The sequence below is a fragment of the Neoarius graeffei genome, chromosome 4 (assembly GCF_027579695.1).
Source record: "Neoarius graeffei isolate fNeoGra1 chromosome 4, fNeoGra1.pri, whole genome shotgun sequence".
Classification (NCBI taxonomy): domain Eukaryota; kingdom Metazoa; phylum Chordata; class Actinopteri; order Siluriformes; family Ariidae; genus Neoarius; species Neoarius graeffei.
This window is the reverse complement of record NC_083572.1, coordinates 79,416,486-79,431,278: the sequence shown is the minus strand read 5'-3', so window position 1 is coordinate 79,431,278 and position 14,793 is coordinate 79,416,486. Positions and strand designations below refer to the sequence as shown.

The 14,793-nt window shown below is 41.1% G+C and overlaps 1 protein-coding gene across 1 annotated transcript in view; it reads right to left on the bottom strand.

Moving 5' to 3' along the window:
- Nucleotides 1-3,967: 3,967 nt before the first annotated feature.
- The window catches only part of espnla (espin like a), a 46,966-nt gene continuing 36,140 nt past the window's right edge, over nt 3,968-14,793 (bottom strand). Inside the window, exons 6-10 of the mRNA XM_060919781.1 lie at nt 10,663-10,806; nt 9,839-9,983; nt 9,495-9,628; nt 6,028-6,192; nt 3,968-5,531 (exon numbers count right to left, since the gene is read on the bottom strand). Coding sequence (XP_060775764.1) covers nt 4,059-5,531; nt 6,028-6,192; nt 9,495-9,628; nt 9,839-9,983; nt 10,663-10,806 — 2,061 coding nt within the window. The 3' untranslated portion in view covers nt 3,968-4,058. The remainder of the gene's footprint in view (nt 5,532-6,027; nt 6,193-9,494; nt 9,629-9,838; nt 9,984-10,662; nt 10,807-14,793) is intronic.

Sequence of the window (14,793 nt, the reverse complement as noted above, 5' to 3'; positions counted from 1 at the left end):
CCTCAAGATATTTTTAAAGATTTTTCCCATCTTATCAAATACATTAATTAAATTACACGTGTCATATTCGAGTCTTGCTGGCCAAATACAGCTCACTCCTTTGTTTCTTTCAGCCCATTGTTAACTGAGAAAAAAAATGTTGAAACGTCTTGCCGTATTTATTAGTCTACATTATATGTACAATTAGCACCATAATGCAGTGACTGCCACTTTACACCATGCAAGAGCTCACATCTCTTGCTTTTGCTGCTTAAAATCAGTGCTTTGTCTACTGTGTTTGATGCACGTCACACTCACATTTAAACAGGAATTACTTTTGGTGTGATGAGGAAATATACAAAATAAAATCATGATTTTTTTTTAGATCATTTTTAAGTATTTAAATAATCTACCATGAAACAATACTACAATATAAATAATGTTGACATAAAATATCTTGACAGTTCCACTGAAAATACTTAAAATATCATGTTAAAATGGGGGGAAATTATACCTTACATCTTATAAATCCTGATCTAGCTTTCGTTTCTTTTCCTCTTACTGCAGCAGACATCCAGCAGGCTATTTCACCACTTCTCACCTCAATATCACAATGATTATATAGTGTTGCTATCTGGCTGGTAGCTTTCAAATCGAAATGAGAAATTGCATGAACATGAGAATTGTTTATTGCTGTTTCTCACCAGAGCAGTTGGTAGCCAATAAAATCAGTTAAACAAAGGAACACATTAATTTAAAAAAAGAAAAAATATCAGTATAATAACTGTTATGCGACTTGTCCAGGGTGTACCCCGCCTTTCGCCCGTAGTCAGCTGGGATAGGCTCCAGCTTGCCTGCGACCCTGTAGAAGGATAAAGCGGCTAGAGATAATGAGATGAGATGAGATAACTGTTATCACCAAATTGTGTAGACATTTAAATAGTTATTGTTATCTCTCCTTTTTCCTAGAAATGTCCTATTCTAAATTGTGAGCCTACTTTATTGGAGTTAATTAATAGAGTATGTTAAATAAGTTGAAAAATGAACAGTATTAGAGGATGGCCTTTTGAGGTCTCACAAAAATGCTGAGCTGGCCTGGATAGAATTTGGGTCCAACACCCCTGGCTTAGCTGTATATGGCCTAAAAAAGTTGCATTTCACTGGTAGGCATGACTGTAAAATATTAGCCTGGGCCCGCCCATCCTAAGCGTGACGCAACATGAGGGCCTGTTGCAAGCTTAGTCTGGCCAGGCAAGCTATCTACAGCTCTTCCAAGCTCCCGAAAAATCGGGAACCAATCAACTTTGAGCATCTCCAACGGCCCTGGGTAGAGGCATGTTCAAGGCAGTGATGTAGTAGAACTGCGACCGGAAGCCATAGATTGTTTACAGAATCTGTGCCGGAAGCGCTTCATTCACTAGAAACATTATGAACATGAAGCAAGTTCTCATTGAAAAAGGAGCAAAGAGCAGCCCTGGAGGTATTTATTGAAAGGAAGGACGTTTTCGCCTTGCTCCCGACCGGCTTCGGTAAGAGTTTAATCTACCAGTTAGCCCCGTCGCGTCACATACATCAGAGGAAAGAGTGATGTGATTGGTTTAAGCTTCGTCACAGCCTTTTCTGGCTTCGACCAGTAGCAAACTGAGGCATTTCAGGGAGGCAGGTCAACCACGGGCTCTGGGAAACGGTTGGGCTTAATATCTTGGCCAGACCAATAGCTCGTAGAGCTTTGCAGTCGCGTTAGCCAGACTAGTAAAATATGCCCATCAGACATTTGGATTACACCCTTAAAACCAGATGGCCTTTCAATTTCATAAAATCGGTGAAATTTAGTTCCCTCTGAAATTTGGTCATTGTGACATGATTATTTCTGTAATATCTCAAAAAAACAACAACAACTCAACAACAACAGGCCATTCTGTGGCTGGGAAGTTATTTAATTTGAAAGGATTCCCTAGCAAATAATGTGCACGAAATCGCTCACTTCATGAAGCCAAGCAGACAGAGGAGGTCCGTGTGCGCATGCGCAGGTTTACCTTGACCGTGCACTGACAGTTACATCATTCTGTCCCTAAACGAACAGCTGATCACACCGAGGTGCTCGCTGACCACAGATATTTATTAGTTTGGTCCTGCGTTTCCTTTCCTTCACAACATAACGCCTTTTCTTCTCGCTTTCCATTACTGTAGCCAGTCTTTCACATTTCATTCGCACACTCACATCCTCAATTTTTCTCTCCTGTTTCAAATTTGTATCCCACAATGCCTTACACGAACAGGGAAAGCCCACCACGTGATGCATGACGTAGTATATTGAATTTGTCAGGGTGCAGGCACTTACAGATGTATAGGGGAGAGCGGGGAAAGCAAACTGGAACCAAAGCCAAAATGCAAGACTAGAATCAAGGTCATGGGACAGGCAAGGGTTGAGCGATCGGTAGACAGGGCAATGCAGACAGGGCTAGAGAATAACGAGAAAGATACGAGAGCGAGGGTCAAGAACACAATAAAGCAGGCAGTAGAATAAAGACTCGGTATGACAGGAATGAACACTGAACAATACTTCGCATCAAGTGAGAGTGCTTATATAGCAGGGGCTGATGAACCAGGAAACGAGTGACAGGTGTATTTAATAAGCAGGTGATAGAGGGCGCTGTGGTTCGTGGGTGTTGTAGTTCTGAGCGGCCATGTTTGTAGTTGGGTTCAGACTGTGCTCTTGACAGCATCACTGACAGATTTGGGTCATGGTGAAGCAGGAAAAAATAGTGGAGAATTTAGGGCCATGTGGCCCTAAATTCATTAATTGTTCTATTTTAAAAAAAACTAATAAAATTGGAAGTCTGTGATTCGAATTCAGTAGTTTTTAGTCCACTAAACAAAAATAATTGGGTGTCAGGGAAAATTATTTTTATGACCTAAACTTGAAAAATCTGAAAGGCAGTCTGCCTTTAATCAAGATGGGTTAACTGTGGCCCTGAAACACAACCATGTTCAAAATAATTTAGGGGTTTTATGAATACTTATACAACTAGAACTTGTGTTTTTTGTAGAAAAAAAAAGCAAACTGAATATTTATATGGTAAAACCATAATTTGGGAAATTAGATTTTTTGGTAATAAACTGCAGTCTGTTCATGCATTTTAAGGAGTTAAGAGCAGTCATGTGTTATTGATCTAGTAAACTGATTTTTTTTGGTCTAGCTCACTGACATGTAATCCCATGTAATACAGAATGTTAAATAAAATGAGTTTGACCAGGGTTTAGATAATCTGCTTATTCTCGAAGTTGACACATCTGAGGCAACATCTTGACTCTAATACTATGCAGAATTTTTTGATGATGTACGTGTACAATACAATGAAGCAACACTTTAAAAGGGGCATAAAGAAAAGAACAAAGCAAATTTAAACACGACATAGAAAAGTCCTTATAAATTATCAAATGGTTTATTACAATTCTGCACCTTATTCCACTGTGAAAGCTGTCAGTGCAAAACATGTTTGCAAAGTTATTTTAAATTTGTTCTAATGTCCACAGCAAACCTGAAGAAAGATTCAGATTAATATTGATTTTTTACAAAGAATTCCACACCATTGTTTAAAAAAGGACTTTAGTCAAAAAAAAACCCAACCCAAAATATCAACAAGGCATTTCAGATGTTCACAGAAAAAAAAAAACCTGGCTAGTAAATACAATAGACATACTATATATGTATCAAAAAGAAATGGGTGGTACACTCACAAGTGGGGCAACTATCTTACATCATTGGGAAAACATGAGTTCAAATCCCAGTGATGCAAAACTCTCCATGACTCTGAGGTGTACAGAGCATAACTGGCCTCGCTCTTTGAGTTAAAGAGTTGACCTTCATTACTCCCCTGCTGATCACAAAACTGCGAGCCAATTGTGTGTATCTGGTCATTTACTTATTTACTTACTTACATACAGACTTACTCTCTCTCACTCACACACACACAGAGCAGGCAAGCAGGCAAGTAGCTGTCATGGGATTTAACTACATGAGTGGGAAATGGTTACAACAAAAATTGGTGAAAATTTTTTTTCCCAATATTTCTCTTTTACTCAAAGTCAAAAATCTCAGCCTCTTTTTCTTTCCAAAAGGCAAAACTCCTATCAATGTACTTGCAGATGTCATCGTTGGTCAAGCTGGTAAAGTCTGCACTTCTCAACAAGGTATCATTCTCATCAGGGGTTGGAGTCTGGATAATCACTTTGGGCACTGGCCTCATCTCTGCTTGTGGGCTCTTCTCCAAGCTTATCTCCTGTGGAGGCACCTCACTAAAGAACTTAATCTTAATATCCTCAAACCCATCCTTCCATTCCCTATTTCCAGCCTCAATGTCTTGGATGACAGCCTTGTGGAAATCCCGCACTGTCTCCCAACTATAATGACCCAAATGGTCAAACACCTCGAAGCACAGCAGGTGCCTCATCTTCCTCTCATCAGCTGAAAGATCCTGCTCAAGGATGTGGAAGTAACCTAGCATGAAAAGATCAAGTGTCAGAGAGTCATATTCAAAAGGTGCTCCATTCATTCGGGGCAAGAACTGCTCGGGTGAGTAAAGGGCCTGCTGACGATTAAGCCTCCGGATTTGCCGTGATGGAACAATTGAGATCATGCTTCTCCAGTTGCCAATCATTTTGTTGATGGCACTTCTCTGCTTGAAGAACTGTCCCAAAGAGCCATGTTCTATCATCTTTTTTGGTGAGATATCCAAACTGGCCTTGCGGTGAATCTGGCTTCTATCTGGCATCTCAGCACTGTCTAGGCTGAGCTTCCTCTGGGCATTTTTGATAGTTACAGCATAAGCAGACTTCTTCCAGTGACCCAGGAACAGAACCACAATACGCTCTTTGCGTAAGCTAGTGCTCTCCATAACATTGTTGAATTCATCACAGTCATTGCCTGAATCATTTTGCTCCACCTCTACTGGCTCATCATTCTGTAAGGGTCTTACTGATGCACTTTCATGTTCTTCTTCCTCTTGCACACACAATTCTGTACTCTCTAAATCCTCAGAAACTGGAGGACCTTTATTCTCAAAGTTGGACTTCAGATTGCTCACAGATACTCCAAATTCATGAATCTCATTTTCGATTTCCGCCCTCCGTCCCCGGGCTGAATTTTGGCTCTCAACGTTTTGAGAGAAGACAGTCACAAGTTCAGAGTTCGGCATTTTAGAAGTAGACTCATCAGTCAAGTTACTCATAAGTAGGGACATGCTCATGACTATGCCAGATATGCGATTACACCACACAGGCAGTTTCACCTGTGTGTTAGGGTTTCTGTACTGAGTATTGACTGTAATGTTGACAATGGGTGCTGGAAGAATGTTCCGGAGTTCCTCTACGAGGCGAGCCAGCTCCATTTCATAGCCCTTGCAGTTTTTTTGCATTGAGACACTTTGGATCTGCTTCTCCAGGTAGATGAGATCATCTTCAGTTAGCATCTCTCCAAATGGACCCAGTATGGCGTTGTGTGCTTGAGAGTACCTCCAGCTGTCCATCTTTGCATACCTGTTCCCATTCTCCTGTTTAGGACATACAATACAAAATGGGCATTCTCAATCCAAAAGTTCCTACAAGATAACTCACATCACACACACACACATTATCTCTAGCCGCTTTATCCTTCTACAGGGTCGCAGGCAAGCTGGAGCCTATCCCAGCTGACTACGGGCGAAAGGCGGGGTACACCCTGGACAAGTCGCCAGGTCATCACAGGGCTGACACATAGACACAGACAACCATTCACACTCACATTCACACCTACGGTCAATTTAGAGTCACCAGTTAACCTAACCTGCATGTCTTTGGACTGTGGGGGAAACCGGAGCACCCGGAGGAAACCCACGCGGACACGGGGAGAACATGCAAACTCCACACAGAAAGGCCCTCGCCGGCCCCGGGGCTCGAACCCAGGACCTTCTTGCTGTGAGGCGACAGCGCTAACCACTACACCACCGTGCCGCCCAAGATAACTCAACTCAACAAATTTCTACAACAGCTTAACACATTAGTATGTACCTTCCTTCTCTGGGCTTCATCATCCAGCAGTCTAGCCTGCAGCTGCCTCACCATCACTTGTCTCTTCCATTCAGCTATAGGCATGCCCTTCTCATCATGAGTTGGCACCAGGTAGTCAATATCAGATAGGTTAGCTTCCTCTGTGGGTAACACCACCATCTTATTCTAAAAAGAGACAACAAAATACAGCACACTTATTATCTTATTTGTATCAGCATACTGTGTCTTGCAAAAGTAAGACACGGTATTTTACCCTGTTTTGTTGAATTACAAGCTGGAATTAAAATTTATTTTTTTGGGGGGTAGCACCATTTGATTTTCACAACATGCCTACAACTTTAAAGGTGAAAATTGTTGTTTTATTGTGAGACAAACAATAATTAAGATGAAAAAACAGAAATATGGGGTGTGCATAGGTGTTCACCCCCCAAAGTCAATACTTTATAGAGCCACCTTTTGCTGCAATTACAGCTGCAACTCTCTTGGGGTATGCCTCTATTAGCTTAGCACATCTAACCACTGGGATTTTTGCCCATTCCTCAAGGCAAAACTACTCCAGCTCCTTCAAGTTAGATGGGTTGCATTGGTGTACAGCAATCTTCAAGTTATGCCACAAATTCTCAATTGAATTGAGATCTGGGCTTTGACTAGACCATTCCAAGGCATTTAAATGTTTCCCTTTAAACCACTCCAGTGTAGCTTTAGCAGTATGTTTAGGGTCATTGTCCTGCTGGAACATGAACCTTTGTCCCAGTCTCAAACCTCTGGCTGACTCCAACAGGTCTTCCTCCAGAATTGCCCTGTATTTAGTGCCATCCATCTTTCCTTCAACCCTGACCAGCTTTCCTGTCCCTGCAGATGAAAAATATCCCCACAGCATGATGCTGCCACCACCATGCTTCACTGTAAGAATGGTGTTCTCAGGGTGTTGGGTTTGCACCATGTGTTTGGCGAGTCTGCCACATGCTGTTCGGCAAACTCCAAATGTGTTTTCTTAAGCAATTACTTTTTTCTGGCCACTCTTCCATAAATCCTTACTCTGTGGCATGTACATCTTAAAGTGGTCCTATGGACAGATTCTCCCATCTCCGCTGTGGATCTTTGCAGCTCCTTCAGTGTTATCTTTGGTGTTTTTGTTGCATCTCTGATTAATGCCCTCCTTGTCTGGTCTGTAAGTTTTGGTGGATGGCCTTCTCTTGTCAGGTTTGTAGTGGTGCCATATTCTTTCCATTTTGTTATAATGGAATGAATGGTGCTCCCTGGGATATTCAAAGTTTAGGATTTTTTTTACAACCCAACCCTGATCTATACTTCTCCACAACTTTTGTCTCTGACCTGTTTGGAGCGCTCCTTGGTTCTCATGTTGCTTGCTTAGTAGTGTTGCAGAGTCAGGGTCCTTCCAGAACAGGTTGATTTATACAGACATCATGTGACAGGTCATGTGACACTTTGATTGCACACAGGTGGATCTTAATCAACTAATTATGTGACTTATGAAGTGAATTGGTTGGACCAGCTCTGATTTAGGGGTTTCATATGAAAGGGGGTGAATACTTATGCACACTCCAGATTTCTGTTTTTTTTTTCATCTTAATTATTGTTTGTGTCACAAGAAAACAACAATTTGCACCTTTAAAGTTGTAGGCGGGCGGCACGGTGGTGTAGTGGTTAGCACTGTCGCCTCACAGCAAGAAGGTCCGGGTTTGAGCCCCGTGGCCAGCGAGGGCCTTTCTGTGCGGAGTTTGCATGTTCTCCCCGTGTCCGCGTGGGTTTCCTCCGGGTGCTCCGGTTTCCCCCACAGTCCAAAGACATGCAGGTTAGGTTAACTGGTGACTCTAAATTGACCGTAGGTGTGAATGTGAGTGTGAATGGTTGTCCGTGTCTATGTGTCAGCCCTGTGATGACCTGGCGACTTGTCCAGGGTGTACCCCACCTTTCGCCCGTAGTCAGCTGGGATAGGCTTCAGCTTGCCTGCGACCCTGTAGAAGGATAAAGTGGCTAGAGATGATGAGATGAGATGAAGTTGTAGGCATGTTGTGTAAATCAAATGGTGCTAACCTTCCAAAAATCAATTTTAATCCCAGCTTGTAATGCAACAAAACAGGGCAAACACAAAGGGGATGAATACTTTTGCAAGACACTGTATATTGTTTTATTCTATCCACATTCACTGGATATGAGCAATTGCATGCTCTGATTGGTTACTCTACTACTAGGTTATCAGCTCATATACCATGATTAGAGAAAAACAAAATGGTGGAGCATGTTGCTGAACCAACTGAAGACGAAATAAAAGCTCTACTCGAAAACAAAACCCCAAAAATTGTTCTCAAGTATTTAAAAGAAACAGAAATAGTGAAGAGAATATAACACACACACCCCATCTCCTGTTCCACACTCCAGCCTAGTCAGTGGCAGTAATGCACCTTTAAGTTGGTTTGCCAACTGCCAAAAAAACCTTAAACAAGAAGAAAAAAACCCCCAAGAATACACACAAGCAACAAACGATGGAATGAAAGTATCTGATGGTAAGAACATATCTTTTTATTTTTTATTTTTCAAGAATTATCATAGCAGGCAGGGTCGCACGCAAGAACAGGATAAAGCGGCTAGAGATAATAAGATGAGATGAGATTATCATCGCATTTTTCACAAATTGCTACTGTCATTTCACTGGCTTGTTTACATTCTAAGCGGAACTGATTTTGTCGGACATTTTATATGAAGTTTTTATTTATTGAATTTGCAAAAAATAAAAATGTTCTTTTTCTGCAGCACGGTGGTGTAGTGGTTGGCACTGTCACCTCACAGCAAGAAGGTCCTGGGTTCGAGCCCAGCAGCCGACGGGGGCCTTTCTGTGTGGAGTTTGCATGTTCTCCCCGTGTCTGCGTGGGTTTCCTCCGGGTGCTCCGGTTTCCCCCACAGTCCAAATACTGTACATGCAGGTTAGGCTAATTGGTGGCTCTAAATTGACCGTAGGTGTGAATGTAAGTGAATGGTTGTTTGTGGCTACGTGTTAGCCCTGTGATGACCTGGCAACTTGTCCAGGGTGTACCCCGCCTTTCGCCCGTAGTCAGCTGGGATAGGCTCCAGCTTACCTGCGACCCTGCAGGATAAGCGGCTACAGATAATGGATGGATGGATGCTCTGTTTCTCAAAATCCAGTGAATGTGGATATAATAAAACAGTTATTCCACTCAATCCTGTTGTGCATGGCTTATAGCCAACTCAGCACTATGCGCCTTGTCAGCTATCAGCTCATGTATGACTCAATTTTGTGGAATCACTGTTAAATAATCTTGATGCATATTTCGTTTATATTTTGGGAATTGTAGCTAATCAGTTGCATTTTTCAACCAAAACTCATTCAACCCACAGGTAAACCCAAAAGTGCTTACAGTTTTTAGTCAAAAAGCAAGCAATTTCTATACACCATTATTTAAAAAAAAACACCTGAATGTACATACAGCAGGAGTCAATCGCTCTGACAATCCAGATTTTCTCAAAGAGGTGATTGATTTCATATCTCCCAGTTTCATCGTTCCCAAAAGCTTTCTCCCTTTCTCTGGAACTGGTTTACTGGAGTTTAAGTTCTTCATCACTGCAATGACATGAACATTATTTTTGCTTCTCATATGTTTCCGCTCCTGCTCTGATCATATTTACACAGCCTGATTAGCATTACTCACTATGGTGGAATTAAGTCATTAAGTGAAATTAAGGGAGGAAGAGTCAATAATGATGTCAGTCCCCATAAGCAACTTTCAGAGGTAAAAAGGGGGGAAAGTCAGGCTCAGTGAGGCTCTCTCACCAGTGCTGGCTATTTGGCTGTGCAGAACACTGCTGGCCAAGGTCTTCTTTGAGGATAGAAGACGAGGGAAAGGGGAAGAAAGAAAAGCGGGAGCAGGTGATCGAGCCCGGTGACAAGCTTCGGGGATATCTTTCGTCTCTGTCTGCTGGAGGAAGACAACAACAATAATAATAATAATAATAATAATAATAATAATAATAATGTAGCCATTAGCTATAAATATGTGCAATGGATCATTTAACACTATCCTGACCACTATCTGCCAAACACTAAATCCCTGACATTTAAGGTTTTATGAGGAATAACATGTTAAAGCATAACCATCATCCATTTTTACCCCATAACAGGGCCAATATCAGATAAGCTGCTGGGTGAGGGAAGAAGTGTGGCAATTTGACTGAAATATTATCAGCTTTCCAATTTTAGAAGGGGTTTAACCTCCATTTAATAACAATCTAAATAATAGTTTATAGGTTTGGGATAGCAATTCCTTAAATGTAGGAACCTGATATACAGTATGTGCTTCCTTTTCAAGAATCTTTATAACAACATCATAATCACAAGCTCATGAAGCCATCATCATTATGCTCAGTGTTCCAGCTATTGATTCACTGTTTGGTAATGCTACTGGGAATCTAAAAATTAAGACTGGATTTTTTTTTAAACTGTATTATAAAATCATGTTTAGAACTTTTAGAGTTCAAGCTGAACATGATATTACTGAAAACAATAAAGCCAATGCCAACTTTCTGAGAATGGAAAGAAATGGGACATACTTCCACATATTCTAAAAGTGACAGATCTGAAGTATTCATGAAATTAACCTTAAGGCTGTCCATGTCTCGCTGGGTTTCACTGATATGTCTGTAGTAATCTCCTGAACTGGGCTTCCGTGATACCACTGGTCTCTCCTTCAGCTGCCCTTCCAAGGAATCACTCTCCTTTAGAAGCTGAACAGCACCATGAGGCTTAACAAAAACAAAAACACAATTATCTATTTTATAGAGTTATATCCAAGTTGTAAAACATTCATCATTAGGCCAGTAACAAAACACTCCAAAACACTAACCTTCATGCTGGTCTATAATATTAACTGGAATATAAGGCAGAGTGGTTATCCTTCTGTTACAATTGACTAACAAGAACACACAGGATCAAAAAAGTGAATACCATGCTGCTTATATTTTGAGTGATGTACGCAGGTCTGGGCTGAACTTGGGAGGGCTGACCTGATTATATGTATAATTAAAACCTGTCCTTGTTTATAATGATTTCTTTTTTATTTTAGCATTCATAAATGTTATATATTTTTTAAAAAATATATATAATTAAAGCCCTGTGATGACCTGGCGACTTGTCCAGGGTGTACCCCGCCTTTCGCCCGTAGTCAGCTGGGATAGGCTCCAGCTTGCCTGCGACCCTGTAGAACAGGATAAAGCGGCTAGAGATAATGAGATGAGATGAGATGAGATGAGATATATAATAAAGGTAGTGTTGCTACCTCACAGCTCCAGGTTCGATTCTGAGCAGGTTACTGTCTGTATGGAGTGTCACATGTTCTCCCTGCATCTGGGTTGGTTTTCTCCATGCTGTTCAGTTTCCTCCCACCTCACAAAAACATGCAAGCAGGGAGACTGGCTACTCTACATTGCCCCTAGGTGAGAGTACATTGTGCCCTGAGATGAAGATGGACTGCATACAGTCCAGGGTGTATTTCCACCTCACTCTCATTATTCCCAGGATTGGCTCCAGATCCACTGGAACCCTGACCAGGATCAAGCAGTTACTGAAGATGAATGAACATATCTCTAGTTCTATAATGTGTTGTCTATGTATGTATAGGCTTTTAGTTCCTGAGGGCTGTAAATTATTGGCTTTGATGGATGCTGATATTTTTTATATTTTATTGAAGGAAAGGAGAGTTAAGCTTATACAATAAATAAGTAGCTCAGACAACTGTTTCATCAAGCTGTAATACTCGAGTCCAATACAAGCTTAAAAAAACTGTAGGTTTCTGAACGCAGTGTGTGTATGCATTGAGCCATTTAATGCATATACACACAATTTATACGTGCAGACAGGCATGTGTTTGTCAGAACCTGCTAGTGCGGATTCATACCAGTTTCTCCTTCAACAATGGACACAAAAGCTACTTGAGGAAAAGCTCCCCCTTGTGGAGAATTATCAACCTGCTAAATATGAAGTTACAAGCCAGGAACATAAGGTGCGCTTCATCAAAAAATATTTGTGAAATAACAATTAAAGAGTTAAAATCAATCCACTGATTGATTACACAATATCCTGATAAATCCAGTGCGGAATGGATTAAATGTGTTTCCTCAAGAAGCACTTACTGTAAATCCCACACTTACTATGCTTGTGAGGACATTCCATTGGCATAAAATATTAATGCAGCTAATTAATGTTATACTTCCACCAAACTCTAAACATAAATGCAACTTCAGTAACCTCAAGGATCCTTTTGGCTCTTTTTGTTTGTTTTATTTTAAAAAAAAAGTGTCACCATTTTTGTTAAAAAAAAGAAAGAAAAAGCAGTTGACCTTCTAGGGACCAGCCAAATGCTAGAAGTGTTAGATACCTATATATATATATATATATATATATATATATATATATATATATATATATTTGGTCCTCAGTAAGAAATAAAAACATGCTTATTCTCTCTCTCTCACACACACACACACACACACACACACACACACACACACACACACACACACACACACACACACACACAACATCAAAGCAAATGCTGATATGCAGTAATACACTGTTGTTGCTCATCTCTATGTGGCGGTTCTCCTTGTATCCTCTCACGTGGGCCTTTGATGTCCAAAGATCACAAAATACTCCGTGACACTGCACGGATGCAGCTGAGGACAGACTTCCCAGAAGTCATGCAATTCATAAATAGATAAACAGCGGGTGGGGTGAGAGGGGGAACATGGGTTATGAAGAGTAGAGACAAAGAAATAAAACATTATCCCATCCGTTCTTTCAGCGACCTTTTCACATCAGTTCAACGTCCTCACTCACACTCATCTGCTCCTACAAGTGGCTTTAATCAAAGCCAATGGACAGCGTGGTGCATTTGGTTCCCATTAGCCAACACACTCATCTGCAGCTAGAGCAGATTGAACACTAAATCCCTGCAGCCCTCATATTCTCCTCTCTACCTTGCAGGCCACACAGGGACTGATAAGAAATTACGAGGATGAGGGAGGCAGTAAATACTCCGCATGTGGCCTTGCCAGTGATGCACAAGATGTTTACAGTGGGATCATTAGTGATAGTGTTATAGTATTTTGGAGGCCCTGAAAGGGAACACAAGTTTATACAAAGTTGAACCAAAGTATAACACATTGGTGTATGGGGTGGGAGATATGGCAACATGAGAGTGATATGATAAATTAGATTTTACTTCTTAACATATCACAGGTCCTGTCAGTACTAACCTGTATAATTAAAGCTAAATGACAAATAGCAATAAAAATGGTGTGATTCATATTTTAAAATGAAATAGAGCAGTGCATGTATACTGAGATCATGAAATTTGAGAATGAGAGAGTGTGCTGCTGTCTGGCTTAATTTTTATGATCATTTTATTTGTTTTCTTTCTTGTTTTATCCACATTATTAGGAACACCTGTACATTTGTGCAGTTATCTAATCAGCCAATCACATGGCAGCGGCACAATGAAATAAATAAACAAATAAATAAATAAATTCAGATCAAAGGCTTCAGTTAACATTCACATCAATCATCAGAATTAAAAAAAAAAAAGGTGATCTCAGTGACTTTGGGGCATGGATGTGGGTACCAGAAGGGCTGGTTAGAGAATTTCATAAACTGCTGATATCCTGGGATTTTCACACACAACAGTTTCTAGAGTTTACACAGAATGGTGCCAAAAACAAACATTGATTGAGCAATAGCTCTGTGGATGGAAACGCCTTGTTGATAACAGAGGTCAGAGGAAAATGGTCAGATTGGTTTGAGCTGCCAGGAAGGATATACGGTAGTAAATCTGGGGGGGGGGGGGGGGGGGGGGACGGGACTCTTTACAACTGTGGTGAGCAGAAAAGCATCTCAGCATGCACAAAACATCAAATCTTGAGTTGGATGTGCTACAACAGCAGAAACCTGTCAAATGATTCTCCTCTGATTTCTATCATCAGCCAGGTGTCTCAGCCAGCAGACCCTCCACTCACAGGATGTTTTTTTGCACCATTATGTGTAAACTCTAGAGACTGTTCCATGTGAAAATCTCAGGAGATTAGTAGTTTTTGAAATACTCAAAAAAGCCCATCTGATACCAATATCCATGCCACGGTTTAAGTTGCACAGATCACATTTTTTTTTCACTCTGATGTGTTATGTGAACATTAACTTAAGCTCTTGACCTCAGAGCATTTTTTAAGGATTTTCCACTAGGAGACCAACTGGTCTGGGCAATACAATCACAGGCCCCAGAGTCCATGCGGCTGCACCGCTGCAGCATATTCTGTGATGAAAAATGGTTCACCAATCACCATACAGACAAACACACTACAGTGACTACACAGCTATCAAGAGCAATTACCAAGCACAAATGTTATGTCAAAGACACTCAAAGTTACACAGTAATGACATCGGATTCTGACATCAGCCATCTCAGTAACCAAATTTTAGTTTTGTTTTTCTTAACCAACATGATCGTGTGTGTATATCTTATAACATAGATCTTCGTTTTCCTTGTTAAATGTATACTTACATGGCACTGTACTTGGTTAATTAATTGCAACTGATTGAACCAAATGAGCGGGCGGCACGGTGGTGTAGTGGTTAGCGCTGTCGCCTCACAGCAAGAAGGTCCTGGGTTCGAGCCCCGGGGCCGGCGAGGGCCTTTCTGTGCGGAGTTTGCATGTTCTCCCCGTGTCCGCGTGGGTTTC